This window comes from Argentina silus, assembly GCF_951799395.1.
Source record: "Argentina silus genome assembly, chromosome: 6".
NCBI lineage: Eukaryota > Metazoa > Chordata > Actinopteri > Argentiniformes > Argentinidae > Argentina > Argentina silus.
Window position 1 is genome coordinate 17,475,936 of NC_139660.1, and position 15,000 is coordinate 17,490,935.

General features: G+C 43.2%; 3 protein-coding genes across 6 annotated transcripts in view; 2 read left to right on the forward strand and 1 right to left on the reverse strand.

Moving 5' to 3' along the window:
* The window catches only part of swt1 (SWT1 RNA endoribonuclease homolog), a 19,160-nt gene extending 14,679 nt beyond the window's left edge, over positions 1-4,481 (reverse strand). For 2 of the 3 annotated variants that reach the window (XR_014554268.1, XM_083671982.1), the window contains exons 1-6: positions 4,438-4,481; positions 2,949-3,036; positions 2,431-2,504; positions 466-1,678; positions 285-341; positions 19-148 (exon numbers count right to left, since the gene is read on the reverse strand). Coding sequence is in view for 2 of the 3 variants with exons in the window: in XM_083671982.1 (XP_083528108.1) it covers positions 19-148; positions 285-341; positions 466-1,678; positions 2,431-2,504; positions 2,949-3,032 (1,558 nt within the window). In the remaining variant the exon portion in view is untranslated. Of the gene's footprint in view, positions 1-18; positions 149-284; positions 342-465; positions 1,679-2,430; positions 2,505-2,948; positions 3,037-4,159; positions 4,378-4,437 lie in introns of those variants that run through there. The other variant, XM_083671983.1, reaches the window with a different exon arrangement.
* A 423-nt stretch (positions 4,482-4,904) lies between these two features.
* On the forward strand, positions 4,905-12,108 carry trmt1l (tRNA methyltransferase 1-like; the record flags this gene model as incomplete). Of its 2 annotated transcripts, none has more annotated exons than XM_083671012.1 (16): positions 4,905-4,965; positions 5,660-5,785; positions 5,971-6,033; positions 6,171-6,284; positions 6,751-6,812; positions 7,316-7,472; positions 7,573-7,693; positions 7,878-7,957; positions 8,188-8,434; positions 9,187-9,399; positions 9,615-9,805; positions 10,245-10,323; positions 10,548-10,711; positions 10,842-10,898; positions 11,193-11,319; positions 11,549-12,108. In XM_083671012.1, the coding sequence occupies 16 exons, from the start codon at positions 4,905-4,907 to the stop codon at positions 11,748-11,750; spliced, it is 2,064 nt and encodes a 687-aa protein (XP_083527138.1). In that variant the 3' UTR covers positions 11,751-12,108. The 2 variants fall into 2 exon arrangements, with proteins under 2 accessions (XP_083527138.1, XP_083527139.1); XM_083671013.1 differs by lacking the exon at positions 4,905-4,965 and adding an exon at positions 5,361-5,413.
* A 1,122-nt stretch (positions 12,109-13,230) lies between these two features.
* niban1a (niban apoptosis regulator 1a) overlaps positions 13,231-15,000 on the forward strand; it is a 17,781-nt gene continuing 16,011 nt past the window's right edge. The window contains exon 1 of the mRNA XM_083671144.1: positions 13,231-13,502. Within this exon, the coding sequence (XP_083527270.1) occupies positions 13,448-13,502 (55 nt within the window). The 5' untranslated portion in view covers positions 13,231-13,447. The remainder of the gene's footprint in view (positions 13,503-15,000) is intronic.

Genomic DNA, 15,000 nt, shown 5'->3' on the forward strand with positions numbered 1-15,000 from the left:
TGTGGAGGTCACTCTTACTAAATGCTACATTGGCACCCTCCTCTGGCTGGTCAATGTCCATGCAGGTGAGCTCTCCATAGCTCTCAACGACATTCACCTCCAATCTTCTCTGAGAGCGAGCCAGATGAAGCTCTTCCACAAGCTGCATCTACAATAGAATACCATAAAGGAGGTGTGCACTTTATCTGGAGATCAGGCTTGACTTCAATGCCAATCTTTGTTTACATTTGAACATTCTAAAACCCATAGAATTAGAATCATTCTATTTCTGTGGTAACACCTACCTCCTGGTCATTGTCATAGATTTCTGTATCCTCAGTTGAACTGACTGTTGTTTGAGTCTGAAATAAAACAATGGGGGTAATAATTGCTTTGGACCAGCACTTCGTTAACAATGTATTATAATCAAGTACTCTAATAAAAAGTAATCGTTTTCGCAGACTATTGGATTGTGTGCTTCATTACCTGTTTAATCCATGGTGTTCTGTTACGAGATGAGGTCATTCCTTGGACTGAACTGTCACATAACACTGCTCCATCTCTAGGTGCTTGGTGCTGAGGAGGGGGTGTGAGGGGGTGGGGGTGTGAAGAGTGGGATCGATCTGGGACTATTGCACTTCTCTGATTAGTCCTGTTCACAACAAACCCCTTGCCCAAGGGTATAATACCCACCTTACGAGAAACCGTTGACTGAGATTCTGACTTAGCTCTAGAACCGATGGGCTTTTTATTGTTGGTGCTGTCCTTGTCATCGTCCCAAATCGCACTAACTGACACAGGTTTAGTCTTCTTTTGTATCTTAAAATTAAAAGTCATCTGAGGTTTGGCAGGTGGGATTACTCCCTGTGCACAAATAGACTTGGCTGTCTTAGATGGCTCAGTGACATTCCCCTGCTTTTGAGTGATGATGAGCTTTGATGGGTTTGAGCTTCTCTCAGAGGTAGTAATGTTCTTGGTTGAAGTGGAAGATTGCTTGGTGGTGATGGTGGTGTTTGAAGGATGACTGAAGCCCTTTCCTCCATAAAGGTCCCTTTTAGTCTTCAAGGCCTCTTCTCTTTCCTCCTGGGATCTCCTCCTGTCTAGCTTTCTCCTCTTCTCCCTCAGCTCCTCGGCTAGCGAGGGAGACAGCTGGGCATTCTGGGAGTCCTTTTCAGTGTTGAACGTTCCCTCAGGTTTGGATCTCTTCACCAACGTCTTCCTCTGCTCCTTCAGCTTCAGAGAGACAGACCTAGGGCTCATCATGGTTTGTCTGGGCGAGACTGTTTTAGAGGGGCTCCACTGGGATGACCTACTCGGACTGACGTGGAATATGGGGGTCTTGTGCTCACTTTGAGACACCCTTATTGCCCTGTGGGTGCTCGCTGGTTTTGAGGACTCTCTTTCTGAGGTCTTACCCTCTGGGGTAACAACTGTACCCCTTCCTGCCCCACTCTTTCTGTCCTGGCTAGGGCAACTCTTCCTAGAGTGGTCCTGAGTAAGGGTGCCAAGCAAACTGGCATTTTTACTCTCCGCACCAACCTCCTCCTTCGCATGGTGTCTCCTGTCTAAGCTTTCTGTTTTCCCTCGTTTGTATACAGCCTTTTTGTACTCTCTATCTTTCTGAGAGCTGCTCTCTGATGCAACATTCCTTGAGGTGGAGCAATGCGCTTGTTTACCTTTCCTCTGTTTCTCTGCAGAACTGCAAAAAGAGAATAAGAAATGTTAAGCAAGGTCATCCAATGCCCTAAAAAGACTGTTGTGATAGAAAAAGAATTTTAGATGATTAGTACCTAATAAATTGTAGGAAAGGTTAACTTAAATGACTGTGACCTGTACTGTATCTGCACTGAACTGTTGTGCTGCTGTCATTTTCCATTGTATGCGGAAGCATACTGAATGCAAGGGTTGTGCGCAAAAAATGTCCTTGAGATGTGCAGAACAAACAAAGTGCTTACTGTCAACTGTCAGCTCTCAACTAAGTGTCCTTATTTGGAGATTGTTCAAGAGACATGTTACCCCTCACCCTAATATCATAACTGCTGATATCATAACTGCTGACATGAAGAGTCTTGTAACTTCTGCATAGTGGGGATCATGACCTGTTTTGCATATCCTGTTATAACATAAATAGTGTACGTACAGAACTAAATATATAAGGGGGCATGCCACTGATGTTCGGGGGGACACTTGGGGCATGGTAACCTAGCGTGACTTAACTGTGCTCCCTGCTGCAGCTTTAAAATAAAGCTTATAGAAGTTTGAAGTCATTTATCAGTGCTCTCTTTATTGATAAGAAGTAGATTTCCATGACACTGTTTACACTAGTGTATTGAACATTCAGTCCACAAGATATAACACTAACAGTTAGGCTACTCAGCATTTCTGTGCCTTCTGAGATACCCTGTTGTTAGTGTCAAATGTTAAAGTAGAGATGAGACAGCCCCAGCCCACCTGTCATGAAAGCTGCTATGGTGTCTCCTCTCTGAACCCTTGCGTTTCTTGGTGCACTCCTCAGCTTTGGATGACTAAAATGGATTAAAAACAAAATAAACATTTCCCCTAGACATTCTCTTTAGCATGTCCTATACAAGAACACAGATTTGAAGGGGCAATCTGGCATCGGTACATCTGGACTTATAAATGAATGATATATAGTCATTGATTCTTGAACAATATAACTATTAGTTCAAGTGTCTTACCTCATTAGAACCCAAAATACAAGCTTGTTTTACTCCATTGTTTGTAAACAATGTAACTGTAAAGTTTAAACAAATACTGTATAGCTTCAAAACATGGTTAAAACTATAATTTTGATGGTCGGTACTTGCATCCATAGCTCAGACTATGAATTTGAGAGTGGTTACATTTATCCAGCCACATCCTCAGCTGTTAAAAGAGGTGGGGTGACCACTTTAAGTCATACATTAGGCAATAAGGTGGAGCAGGTCCCTACAATGTTAGCCCCTCACCTTCTCATTGTCATCACTTGATGATGAAGATAACTTCCTTGAGTCCTTCTTTTGCTTCTTCTTTTTGGATTTCCTTTTTGACATCTTCCTGGGATATGTTAAAGAAGAGACAATTAATTTGCAAAATTGTTATTTTGTGAGTCATCTAATCAGAATCCTTCTAGTCGAATAGAATACAGCGCAGACAAAATTAACCTTCCAATGGGAACTGTCTGCAGTCAGTCAGTGTTTTGACTACACTGACATACTTCAGGCTCTTCAAGGTTTGTCTAGTCTATTGTGGTGGAAATCTTTGTCTAGGGGATTTACCACAAGAACGATTTCAGTGAGACTTTGCAAAAATGCACAAACACAATATCTGTTTAGTAGGTTTTAATAATGGTTGCAAGCATAGCACTCTGCACCGTATGAACAGAGAGCCCCGATACAAGTTACAGCACATACTTTATACCCTTCAGATGGTCCGATCGTGAGGCAGGGTTTTCACATGGGCATATATCAATATACAACCTTGAAAACAGGTGGCATGATCTACAGCAGTCCTAGATAATATCCTGGGGGCAGCTCTGGAGAACAATGGTCCTGTAGTTAGAAGTCTTACGTTTTTATCTCTTAGGGACAGTCTGAACTTTTGAGAAGACAAGGTAAATATAATGTCACACTAAATTAGGGATTGCCATCTGTTGACCGGGTAACTGCCCTCTGGCCTGGTCATAGGGTCGTATCTTGGGGCAGGAGCCCAAGTTTACTGGTCCCAATGGATTAGGAGGCTTGCACAGGATACCCCCCAGGGTGCCATAGGATCATGTCACGGTTTAGAGGGTTAACATTTGAAATGTTCTAGTACTACTTGAAAGAAAGAATCACACAATACAATTAGTAAAGGAATATATGCTAACACAATCAATGATCATAATCTATTATTATTACACTATCTTGGTGAGACAATAATTGCCAAAATATAGTAGGGGGCAGGAAAATCGTCTTGCATAGTCACATTTAGCTCCGACGCGACTATCCATGTCATTTCATGAGATGGAGTGTCGTCGTAATGGTCTGCGGGGCAAAGCTGAGTGAAGTTGTGTATACCGTTATGTATACCATAGCTGCTCAAAACAGTATATGAAGATGGGTGCACTTAACTGGATAGCAACTCAACGAATAACATGTAATGATGTTAGTTCAGATAATTAAGCTTAACAGTGATTTACCGTCAATATTGTCACGGGTAGGGGGAGTTGTTGGTCGGCACGACCCCAGGCAGAGTCAAGATAGTCTAGCTGCTCTGTCTCTATACAGATAGATAGCTAGCGTGCTGCTAGCTGACAGACCAAAAGTCTCGACCACCGCCACTATGTGTTTAGTCACTTGTAGCCATTGAAAATATAATGTAATACAATATTATATAAACTTGAATTAATTAAATTAACTGAAATATAATTTAGCATTTAAATGAAATAGAAAGTACACCAACTAATCCCATGCTCACCTGAGTAGTGACAACTGTCTGAATACATCCGTGCAGGTCACGTGGCACGGATAGAAACATTGTGGTGGATTGTGGGATGTGTAGTTCTGCTCGACACCTCACAGAGGAGGTCATCTGTTAATTTTGTTTATTACATTTTTTTGGTCAATCATGCTACCCATTTAATGTCCTATTTTTCAGGAGGATTTACTGAACATCTGAAATGTTATTTTGAAATAGTGTATGTGTTTCTCGAGTGCATACAATCAGAATTTCCCCTGAAAACGATGTCATGTGTAGGCTACATGATTTGAATCGACGAAATATTTGTGCTATGATGCATTTCTTAATTTTGTATGTTTTTTTATAGAATGAAATAAAGAAAAAATAAAGAAAAAATAAAGACAAAAAACAGCGGTAGCAAGTTTACGCATTTTGCGTAAGGGGAGTAAAATGCATAACCTGCAGATATTTCGATAGTTAGTAAAATGGCGGAGCTCAAGGAAGGAGACGCCGAGCAACTACACCAGGAGGACGTCGATATAAAAGGTAAGAAAGCTACGATTGTCTGTATTGTACTCAAAACCAATGATACATTTCATTTCTACGAAATAAATACCTCGCCCAGCATCCCTATTCTGAGGTGAATGTGTCTTGAATTCGACTTTGTAACTGCTGAAATAAATGAGGGCCTCACGACGGAGCTCCGCCATGGGACCTAGTAGTAAATATTCTTCATTACAGGAAATAAGCGGTTGTCAAAAACGTTGCTGTTACAAATTACATTCAGCTATATAAGTGTCATTCCATGGCATTAATTAAACTACACAAATTAAATTGTGCTAATTTTATATTTCACGGAGCAAAGGTCTGGTCACGGAGCTCCGCAACAGGACCGTAGGGCTGTAGTGGTGGTGGTGCACAATTTCGAGACCTACTCCATCGCACTTCGTCTATGATCGCACCGCGCATTTACTTCTAGAGGCCAGAGCTATAAGTAGGCCTATTGTTTCCCTTTCATCGTATCTATGGATTAATAAAAATCATTGAGTCAGTCATCCTCAGTTTGAGTTATTTTTTTCTAATTTGAGCTAGAACATTTCAACAGCCTATTGAACTGTAGACCTTATAACATAGCTAACTTATTCTGTGTCCATATAGCTCTGCCCAAATTCCCACACCTCTTTTTTAAGGGACTCAAGCAAATCCTTTGTGATAATGATTTACTCTGCACATTTATTAGATGGTGGTGGAGACTCATACACACAAGATGGGCAACAGCCTGAAAATGTAAGCTCATGCAGTGGTGTGATGAAAGCAGAGGAAGCAGCAGGGGACAGCGATGCCAAACCATCAACCACATTCATCGGTAGGCTAATAAAGGAGACTGCCCTATATCTGCCCTATATTCTCTATATATTAGAGGTATATATATACCTCTAATATATAGAGAAAGCTGTGTAAGTATGTGTGTTACAGTGCAGTCATTCAGTTCCTTCTAGATATAGTACAATGTTCCTGTTGCTTGTAATCTATGCAATCTCGACATTCCAGATAGACACATCTCTATCCAGACCAAGCTGGAGGGCCTTGAGATGTTTGTTGACCTAAATGGAGGTAAGTTGATCTCAACTCAAAGGTTTGACCCATATGCATCAATTACATCCTTCGTCCTCAAACACTCACTGTGTGTGTGTGTGTGTGTGTGTGTGTGTGTGTGTGTGTGTGTGTGTGTGTGTGTTCATGGTCCACAGCTGGAAGGAAGTCCTGTCCACTGTGCCCAGAGGAGAAGTTCAAGGCCTGCTACAGCCACAAGCTGCGACGCCACCTTCAGAACCTTCACTGGAAAGTCTATGTGGAGTTTGAAGGTAAGGATGTGAATACAATCATAACCTACTTATCTATGCCTGTGTGTTTGTCTCTTCCCACCACCTGAATATCCACCATTAGCCCAGCCTAGAGGTTGACTCAGCAGTATGTAGGTGAATATAACAGGGTTTTAGAGAGTGAGAGGGTCTGCACTTACTGTTCCAAGTTCCATCTAATGGTAATACACATCTGTTCCCTCAAAAAAAACTGCTTCAGTGAAGTTCGTGAGGAGTGAGAGAGTTGTGTAACTTTTAGATGTTTAAGCCTCCAAAGCACCAGTTACCACAGTTACCACAGCCTAATGGAATCACTGGTGTAGGTGGTCATGTCACCTGAGATATTACATCATCACACCCCAGTACCTGCAACAGTATGTTTATAGAAAAGTCAGCAAGGGACTTTGCATCAAATATTCACAATAATGTACAACCTTGTGACGACCTCTGACTTCCTACATGCACACAGGTCAGAGGATGTGCATCTGTCACCTGCCCTGCAGACAGAGACCCAGCCTCAATGGAGATCAGGTTAGACCCTTATTATTACCAACGTAAACTTAAATCCTATAGTCAGACCCTGTAGTCAAAGAGTCAGCAATCTGGGATTGGTATATACATTTTTGGACTATAAAATTCATTATATAGCCACTGATTCTTAAATAATTTAACTGATACAGTAGATGCCTCATGAGTTTAATTCAACTGTCTAACCCCATCAGAACCCAAAATATAAGCTTATTTTACTCCATTGTTTGTAAACAATGTTATTGTAAACAAACACTGTATAGCTTCAAAACATGGTTAAAACTATAATTTTGATCTTATGGATGGTCAGTCCTTGCATCAATAGCTCCGTCTATGAATTTGAGAGTGGCTAAATTTCTCCAGCCCCATCCTTCAGCTGTTTAACCCCCAAATTGGTGGGTTACCGCTTTGTTGTTGTTTGAATCCTAAATAGCCCTCTGGGATTCAAACAACAACAAACCACACTGCTCAAAGTTGAAGTGTTGTTTGTGTGTTTCCTCCCTCAGGCTCCAGGCAGGCTGGTGGCCCATTATCACTGTGTGGTGTGTTCTGTCACCATTGCTCGCAAGACAGACATGATCAGCCACCTCAAACGTCATGTCAACAAGGGCGAGACTGAGGCCAGCTACTCAGGCAGTTCAGATGTGGCCTTTGAAGAGCCAGGTGAGGGTTTCACCAACCTTAACCTTAGGTAACGTAACACAGAGGTCTGCCTGTACATTTTTTCTCTCTCTCTCTCTCTCTCTCTCTCATTGGTTGACAGCTCCCTCTGGACAGCCCTATGAGATCATGAAAGAGCTTGGGACCAACGTTCAGCTCCTCCCTAACCATACGACCCCACAGAAGACTGACTCCTACTTCAACAGCAAGATGAAAACAAACAGGTCAGGGATTGTCCTCGTCATCTATGCATTTGACTTGGTCTGGTAAGATTGACAGTGATTGAGTGATTTAATCAACATGTAATAATTATGTAATAGAGTGTGTGTGTGTGTGTGTGTGTGTGTGTGTGTGTGTGTGTGTGTGTGTGTGTGTGTGTGTGTGTGTGTGTGTGTGTGTGTATTGCAGGCAGCTAGCATTCTGCTCCCTGGCTGTTCTGGCAGAGGAGAGGAACCCCTTGGAGTGTTTGGATGCCTTTGGGGCCACAGGTAAGCAGTCCTCTCCAGCTCATCTCAGTCATTGGTCTTTTTCATATGGGCATATTAGAGAGAGAGAGAGAGAGAGAGAGAGAGACATGAGCTATATTTAATGTTACAATTTACAGTTTCGTAATACACATCAATATCTGGCCAGACTTAAGCATCTCTCTGCAATAATGGTAGATTACAGATTTTTTAGGACGAGTGTGTTTGATGACCGCCCGTCTCTCTGAGCACAGGTATCATGGGGCTCCAGTGGGCGAAGCACCTGCGGAATGCAGTCAAGGTGACCATAACCGACATCAATGAGATGTGTGTCAAGATGATCCGCGAGAACTGCCATCTCAATCATATCCGCGTTGAGGGGTCACGGGGGTCACGAGTCCCAGACGGGGCAGGGGATGTGGAGGGGGTGCCCATCGCCACCGTGGAGGTCGCCAAGATGGACGCCAATGTGATCATGCACCTGCGCTCCTTCGATTACATGTGAGTATGAGACAAGGAACACATCACAATACAAACCATATGCAGCTGTACAGCAGGAGATTTGACCTTTATCCTCTAAATAGATTGCCTTTGATCAATCAGGAACTTTGATCTTAGAGCCAAACATTTTATCATACCTTGTGGTATTTTTTAATGTCTAACTCAGTTCATATACAGTGCACTGCGTAAGTAATGGGACAGTGAAGCATTTTTTCTTGGTTTTCTTGGCACACTTTGGGCCATATATTTTATGACCATGTGAGTCATCCCTTCATGGCCACAATTTACCATCTTCTAATGGCTACTTCCAGCATGATAATGCACCATGTCACAAAGTCGTCTCAAACTGTTTTCATGAACATGACAATGGGTTCAGTGTTCTTCAGTGGCCTTCCCAATCACCGGATCTGAATCCAATAGAACACCTTTGGGATGTGGTAGAACGGGAGATTCACAGCTTGAAAGTGCACCTGAAAAATCTGCAGGAATTGCGTGATGCAATCATGTCATCATGGATACATAAAGTGTTCGGTGAGTGTATACACAAATACCATAAAAAAAAAAAAGCTTTTAAAGAACCTCTACTTTAACCAAATAATAATTGTTTGGTTTCATATCCAAACCTTTGGAGTGTGGAGCCAAAAGAAGAAAACATGCTTCACTGTCCCGTTACTTACGGTGGGCACTGTATATTGAGTATTGTCAGATGAACCATCAAAACCAACACAAATCGTTGTTGGTGACTCCTTTAGACACTTGGACCCGTTCGGCACGTCAGTGAACTACCTGGACGCGGCGTTCCGGAACGTTCGGAACCTGGGCATCATCTCTGTGACATCCACGGACACTGGCTCGCTGTACTCCAAGTCCCTGAATGTCACCCAGCGCCACTATGGCTGTCAGATAGTCCGCACAGAGTACTACCGGGAGCTGGCCGCACGCATGGTGGTGGCCACTGTTGCCAGGTAGGCTGTGTGTGTGTGTGTGTGTGTGTGTGTGTGTGTGTGTGTGTGTGTGTGTGTGTGTGTGTGTGTGTGTGTGTTTGAGGTGTGTGAGGTGTGTGTATTTCATGTGTGAATCTCTGCAGGCCGGGGTAACTTTAAGGTGGTATGTGTGTGTGTGTGTGTACAGAAAGCTGGCTTTGTGATAAAGTTTGTGCGTGTGTGTGTGTGTTTTCCAGGGCGGCAGCACGCTGTAACAAGGGCATCGAGGTGTTGCTGGCAGTGGCTTTGGAGCACTTTGTCCTGGTGGTGGTCCGAATCCTCCGGGGTCCTACCCAGGCTGACGAGTCCGCCAAGAGGTTAAGTCAGCTCATCCATTGCCAGTGGTGCGAGGAGAGGGTGTTCCTCAAACAAGGCAGCATGGTGGAGGGTACGTGGTCCCAGTCGTGGACAGGGGAAGGGAACATAATAGGGAGGAAGGGAGCTAAGAAGTGGGCAAGGAGTTACTGGGAAGTGAGCATGACTGAGAGGACGGGGGCCACCTAGTGGGCAAGGGAGGTCCTGTGAGAGGCTATAATTGGAAGGAAGGGAGAAGGGTAGTACTGTGAGCGAGCATGATTGAGAAGAATGGAGCCCCCTAGTGAGCTAGAGGGGTACTGCTTTGCCATGATTGAGAGGAAAGGAGCTACTACATAATGGGTGAAGGAAGCTCTGTTGAGAGGTATGGTAAGGGTAAGGGGCCAGGGCTTTTGCAAAAGAACTTGGTATGTCTATGAGTAATAGGTGGAGTAAGACAAACATCTAGTTTAGGGAGAACGGCACCCTATAGTTATAACTTTAATATTAATCTTGTATTCTTCCTTCTCCAGAGAACCTCTACAGACAGCTGCCCTGCAACTGCCATGGGAGCATGCCTGGCAAGACCGCTGTGGAGCTGGGACCACTATGGTATGGTTCCCCTGTCACTGTCATGTTGTAGTCTATATAGTCCCGGACTCACCCAGATCCTTTTGCCTCTTGAAACATATTTTAGTGAACATTATTTTACAAGAACAGTTTTAACAGTACAATGTTCTAACCCTCCATATCAATATCAACGTGTGTGTGTGTGTGTGTGTGTGTGTGTGTGTGTGTGTGTGTGTGTGTGTGTGTGTGTGTGTGTGTGTGTCCAGGTCTGGTCCTCTGTTCAACTCAGGTTTTCTACGGAGGATGCTATTTGCGGCAGTGCAGCACAGCATGGAGGACATCCAGCCTCTGGTGAAGACTCTGATCTGCGAGTCAGAGTGCACTATCCTCAAGTCCTCTGTTCATGGGCCTTCCACTCTTATCAACCAAGGTTAGCACACATAGTGTGTGTGTGCGTGTGCGTGTGCATGGCCAATCTAGTCCAGTCCGGTATATATCTGTGATTACTGAATGAATTAAGTAATTCTAATAGAATGCTGTTGGTTTCCTCTGCTCTTCAGTGGAATGTGGTGTGGTCATCAAGACCTTACAGGAGTCAGGCAGCACTGACCAATCAGGTAAGTTATTCACCTTCTTCAGCTTCCCTCAAAATAGTTGCACTTTTTACTTGTCCATGTGTAGACAGACACATTAGTGTTGCATGTATTTTTGAATTGTTATTTAAAGGGACACTCAAAAATGTTGTAGGAGTTCATCATTCTAACATTTTACTTCCTGGCTCAATAAAAGGCTATTTTCTCGCTTATTTGCTTGAATTTTTAAATGCATTTAATTTATTAATGCAAGATCACTAATAACTTGCTGTTGAGTCGCGGTGACAATCAGTGAAATGTTCCATTAATGTGACGCAGGGAAGAGGAAGACAGGCGACGAGCCGGGTAACGTTTTGAAGAAGCTGAAGTCAGACGCATCTCTGGAACACCCAGCCTTCTACTACAGCATCCACCGCCACAGCATCAGAGGGATGAACATGCCCAAGTGAGTGTGACCTCACACCCTGCCATGACCTCTGGAACTCTAATCTCCGATCCCATTGGTTGGGAATGTGAATGAGCCAATCGCAATGTCCAAACCATATATAGGACAGTAGAAGAGTTACCACAGTACTTCCATTATAGTACTCTCATACCGTCACAAGCCACAAGCGTTGGTGACATGTCTTTCCATCTATCTCCCACCACCCTCGCCCCACTCTCTCTCTCTCCAGGTTGAATAAGTTCCTGCAGTACCTGACGGAGGCGGGATTTAGAGTGAGCCGGACTCACTTTGACCCGACGGGGGTGCGTACCGACGCCACGCTGGATCAGTTCAAGTCGGTGCTCACAAAGTACAGTGTGCCGACATACACCAACGCCTCCGCAACCCAGACTGCACTGCCCACCGACAAGACGGTACGGACGATGGAGTGACCCAACAGAAGCCGCCTGGTCAGAACCAAAGAATGGGATTCTGACTGCACTGTTTTGATTTTCCGCCTGTTTTTTCCTCCTCACCGCAGTGGCACTTTTTATTTCTTCTAAGTGGAAGACAAGAGATGCATCCATAATTACTCAAATGAAACTAAAATTTACCGCTTTTCCCATATAACTGAATTGTTTATGTAAATGCCTCCCAAACTGAGCCTACAGAACTGAGCCCTTATTCTACCCAATGATATTTATTATTCTTGTGAATTTCCTTTTCTTGCCAAGACATTTTGAATTACATTTTAGGATGTTTTCAGGTTTTCTGTTTTGTTTGTAAATTTGTACTCTGAGAAATAAAACTGTAATAAAAGCTTGTTTCAAAGCCTGAAGCCCCGCCCTCTTTTTCATGTGTGCTGAGAATGTAGTCCTCACATTCCTTATGCCTGCTCAGAATTCCAGTCTCTGTGCCTGAGACCTCGAGGAACACGTATGGACATGTTTTTGGACTCTCACAGGAATCGATCTCGTGACTGTCCGTACCTGTTTATCTTAGCATCTATCGTCAAGAAAACACAGATGCTTTAAGTTAGAGCTCCAAAAGAGAGAGACGGGTACCAAATATAAGCCTGTAGGCTGTATCTCTTCTTTAAAACCCCCTCAACTTTCCTTTAGAGATGGCCCCTGTGTGGCTCCCTATAGACCACTGAGTGTGCATTGGGACAGTGCACAGGAAACTGCTTGTGATGTGCAGTGTGTGATCTATAGGATAGCTCATGTTTAGGGGCTCCTTAGGGCCTGATGTTCAGAGTTTGGATGGAGGGGATGGAGACAGAGGAAAAGCACCAACATAAAACACATGGATGTGCTGTTCTCCTGAAGATACTGCTGTCCCTCTGGAGGGATGACATGATCAAAGACAGAGCTCAGGCACACAGGCTACATGGATGCTTTAGTTTGGGGCTAAAGTTGAAACTAAGGAATAGCATACAGTTAGTATATACAGTTAATAATAACAATAATAATAATAATAGTTAATCATTATTATTATTAATATTAATATTAATAACAACAACAATAATAATAATAATAATAATAATAATAATACACTATTATTATTATGCAGTTAATATATGTTGTATATGAATTAGCACATTACTTTTCCACAAATGTTTATTAAGTTGCTACTGTGAGGTCTAGGTTTTTTCAGCTCCAATATGGTTGGAATCAGCTGTGCCATATCTATAAAGGGATTATGATGAATTGTAGGCTACTGTATGTTATTTGCCTTGTGGGGAAGGTTTATAAGAGAGTATATTTAAGATTGCCATGGTGATATTTCCAGTGTTTTGCCATCAATAAAAGCCTTCCGCCTTCCCGGGTGAACGCAATAAAGAGTCTCGGCTACAATGGATCAAATTCGAACTCAAGGGCTAGGGGGCGGCTGTAGCCTACTTGAGGATGAATAGGAGACAATATAGCCCAGTAGCCTAGTGTGACATGTGAGGAAGTAGCGCGGGAGATGGGCAGTTCGCAATAACAGCTGGCGTGTCACCTCTCCAAGCCCGTCAGTGAATGACATTCTTTGGGAGAGTATCAAGATAGAGAAGGCGTCTCCGTGCGGGGCCGCGACCGATGCGACAGAATACACCTGAGGATCGAACCGTACCTGCGGAGACACTTCTCCACACCAGTTCGCCACTATGGGGATATCCGCGTCTAGTCTACTGGATGAAAATAAATCCAACTATATACGAGGTAAACTACGCCCAGCAGAGGTTCAGGTTATATGCGCCTGGAATTGTTAGTGGGAATGGGTTTTCTGTTATCCGTCGACGCGGTCACATTTTTACAAAACAATAAAATTGAACTTTCATAATTCATAATTTCATGCCGTATACCGGCCTAATTTGGCTATATATATTTGAACTTGTTTAACATGGCCGTTCGATACTTTGTAGGCTATCTTTGATCTTCCAGCTACCTTATTATTCAGAAAAAAAGTAGACTGAGATCATGCTGTTGTGGTAGAATGAAATCACTCATGACGGCATGATTGTATCCACAAGTGATTGCGAAATATTGTAGCTAAGAGCGAGGAAAAGCCCGTTTGTTGACGATGTGTAAGATCGATGAGAGATTAAATGAGAGGCTAGGCAGCCTTGAGCTTATAGTTGGCTGTACATTCAGAGAAAGAGAAATGTATAGATAAGAACTGTAAGAAGATTTCAACTTCATAAAATGCATTGGATATCATGGGAATTATGCGCTAGTCATGATGCCATTCGTGTCGACCCCGGGGCTCGTGTCCCACTCTGTCAAGTGCACTGACCTATATCACATGTTTGCATAGTGCATGCTGTGTGCTTTGTCTGCACAATATATGCGTTCATTTACTGTATTATAGTACTGACATTATAATTATGAAGCTGGACAATCAGGATTTCATCACCACCATTTACACAACTAATTATTTTAGAAGGCTATGAGGGACAAGTTCCTTAAAGTACAATATTAGGGTTTCACGCTGGTCCTGGTTCTACTGTTAGCATAAGTGAATTGTATCTGTGGAGATAATCAGATCCAGGTCCCTCCTGCCATTCTAGCCCTGCAGCTGAAGGTGAGAGTCAAAAGTGCCAGGACCTGTTTTACCTTTTTTTCGCCTTTCTTTAGCTCTCTCTCTTAGGTTGTCATGGCGCCTATTGAGAAACATATGGGTGGGGACATTGGACAAAGGATTCTTCTCTCGTTTGTGTGTGTGTGTGTGTGAGCGTGCGTGCGTGCGTGCATGCGTGTGTGTGTGTATGAGCAGGTGCTAATGGAGAGACAGTTTGGATGTTGAGCCTTTGCCATTCCTCACCATTAACTGTCTGACATGAATAGTTAGCCTACACACTCATTTTCATATATTTCAGTAAATTGTTGTTTGTTCCACTCAGACAATATTACATTATATTACATTATATAAGGTCACATAGAGTCAGGACAAGGGAGATACGAGGATAAGAGAGAGATTCTGTGTGTGTGTGTGTGTGTGTGTGTGTGTGTGTGTGTGTGTGTGTGTGTGAGTGTGTGTGAGTGTGTGTGGGTGTGTGTGTGTGTGTGTGTGTGTGTGTGTGTGTGTGTGTGTGTGTGTGTGTGTGTTTGTGTAAGATTGCACCAAGGTTACGGATGCATGTCCTTCATTCATACATGCTGACCACAATGTGTTCCCACTTCCTCATTAAACTGACAGACTTGATGACACATGCCTATG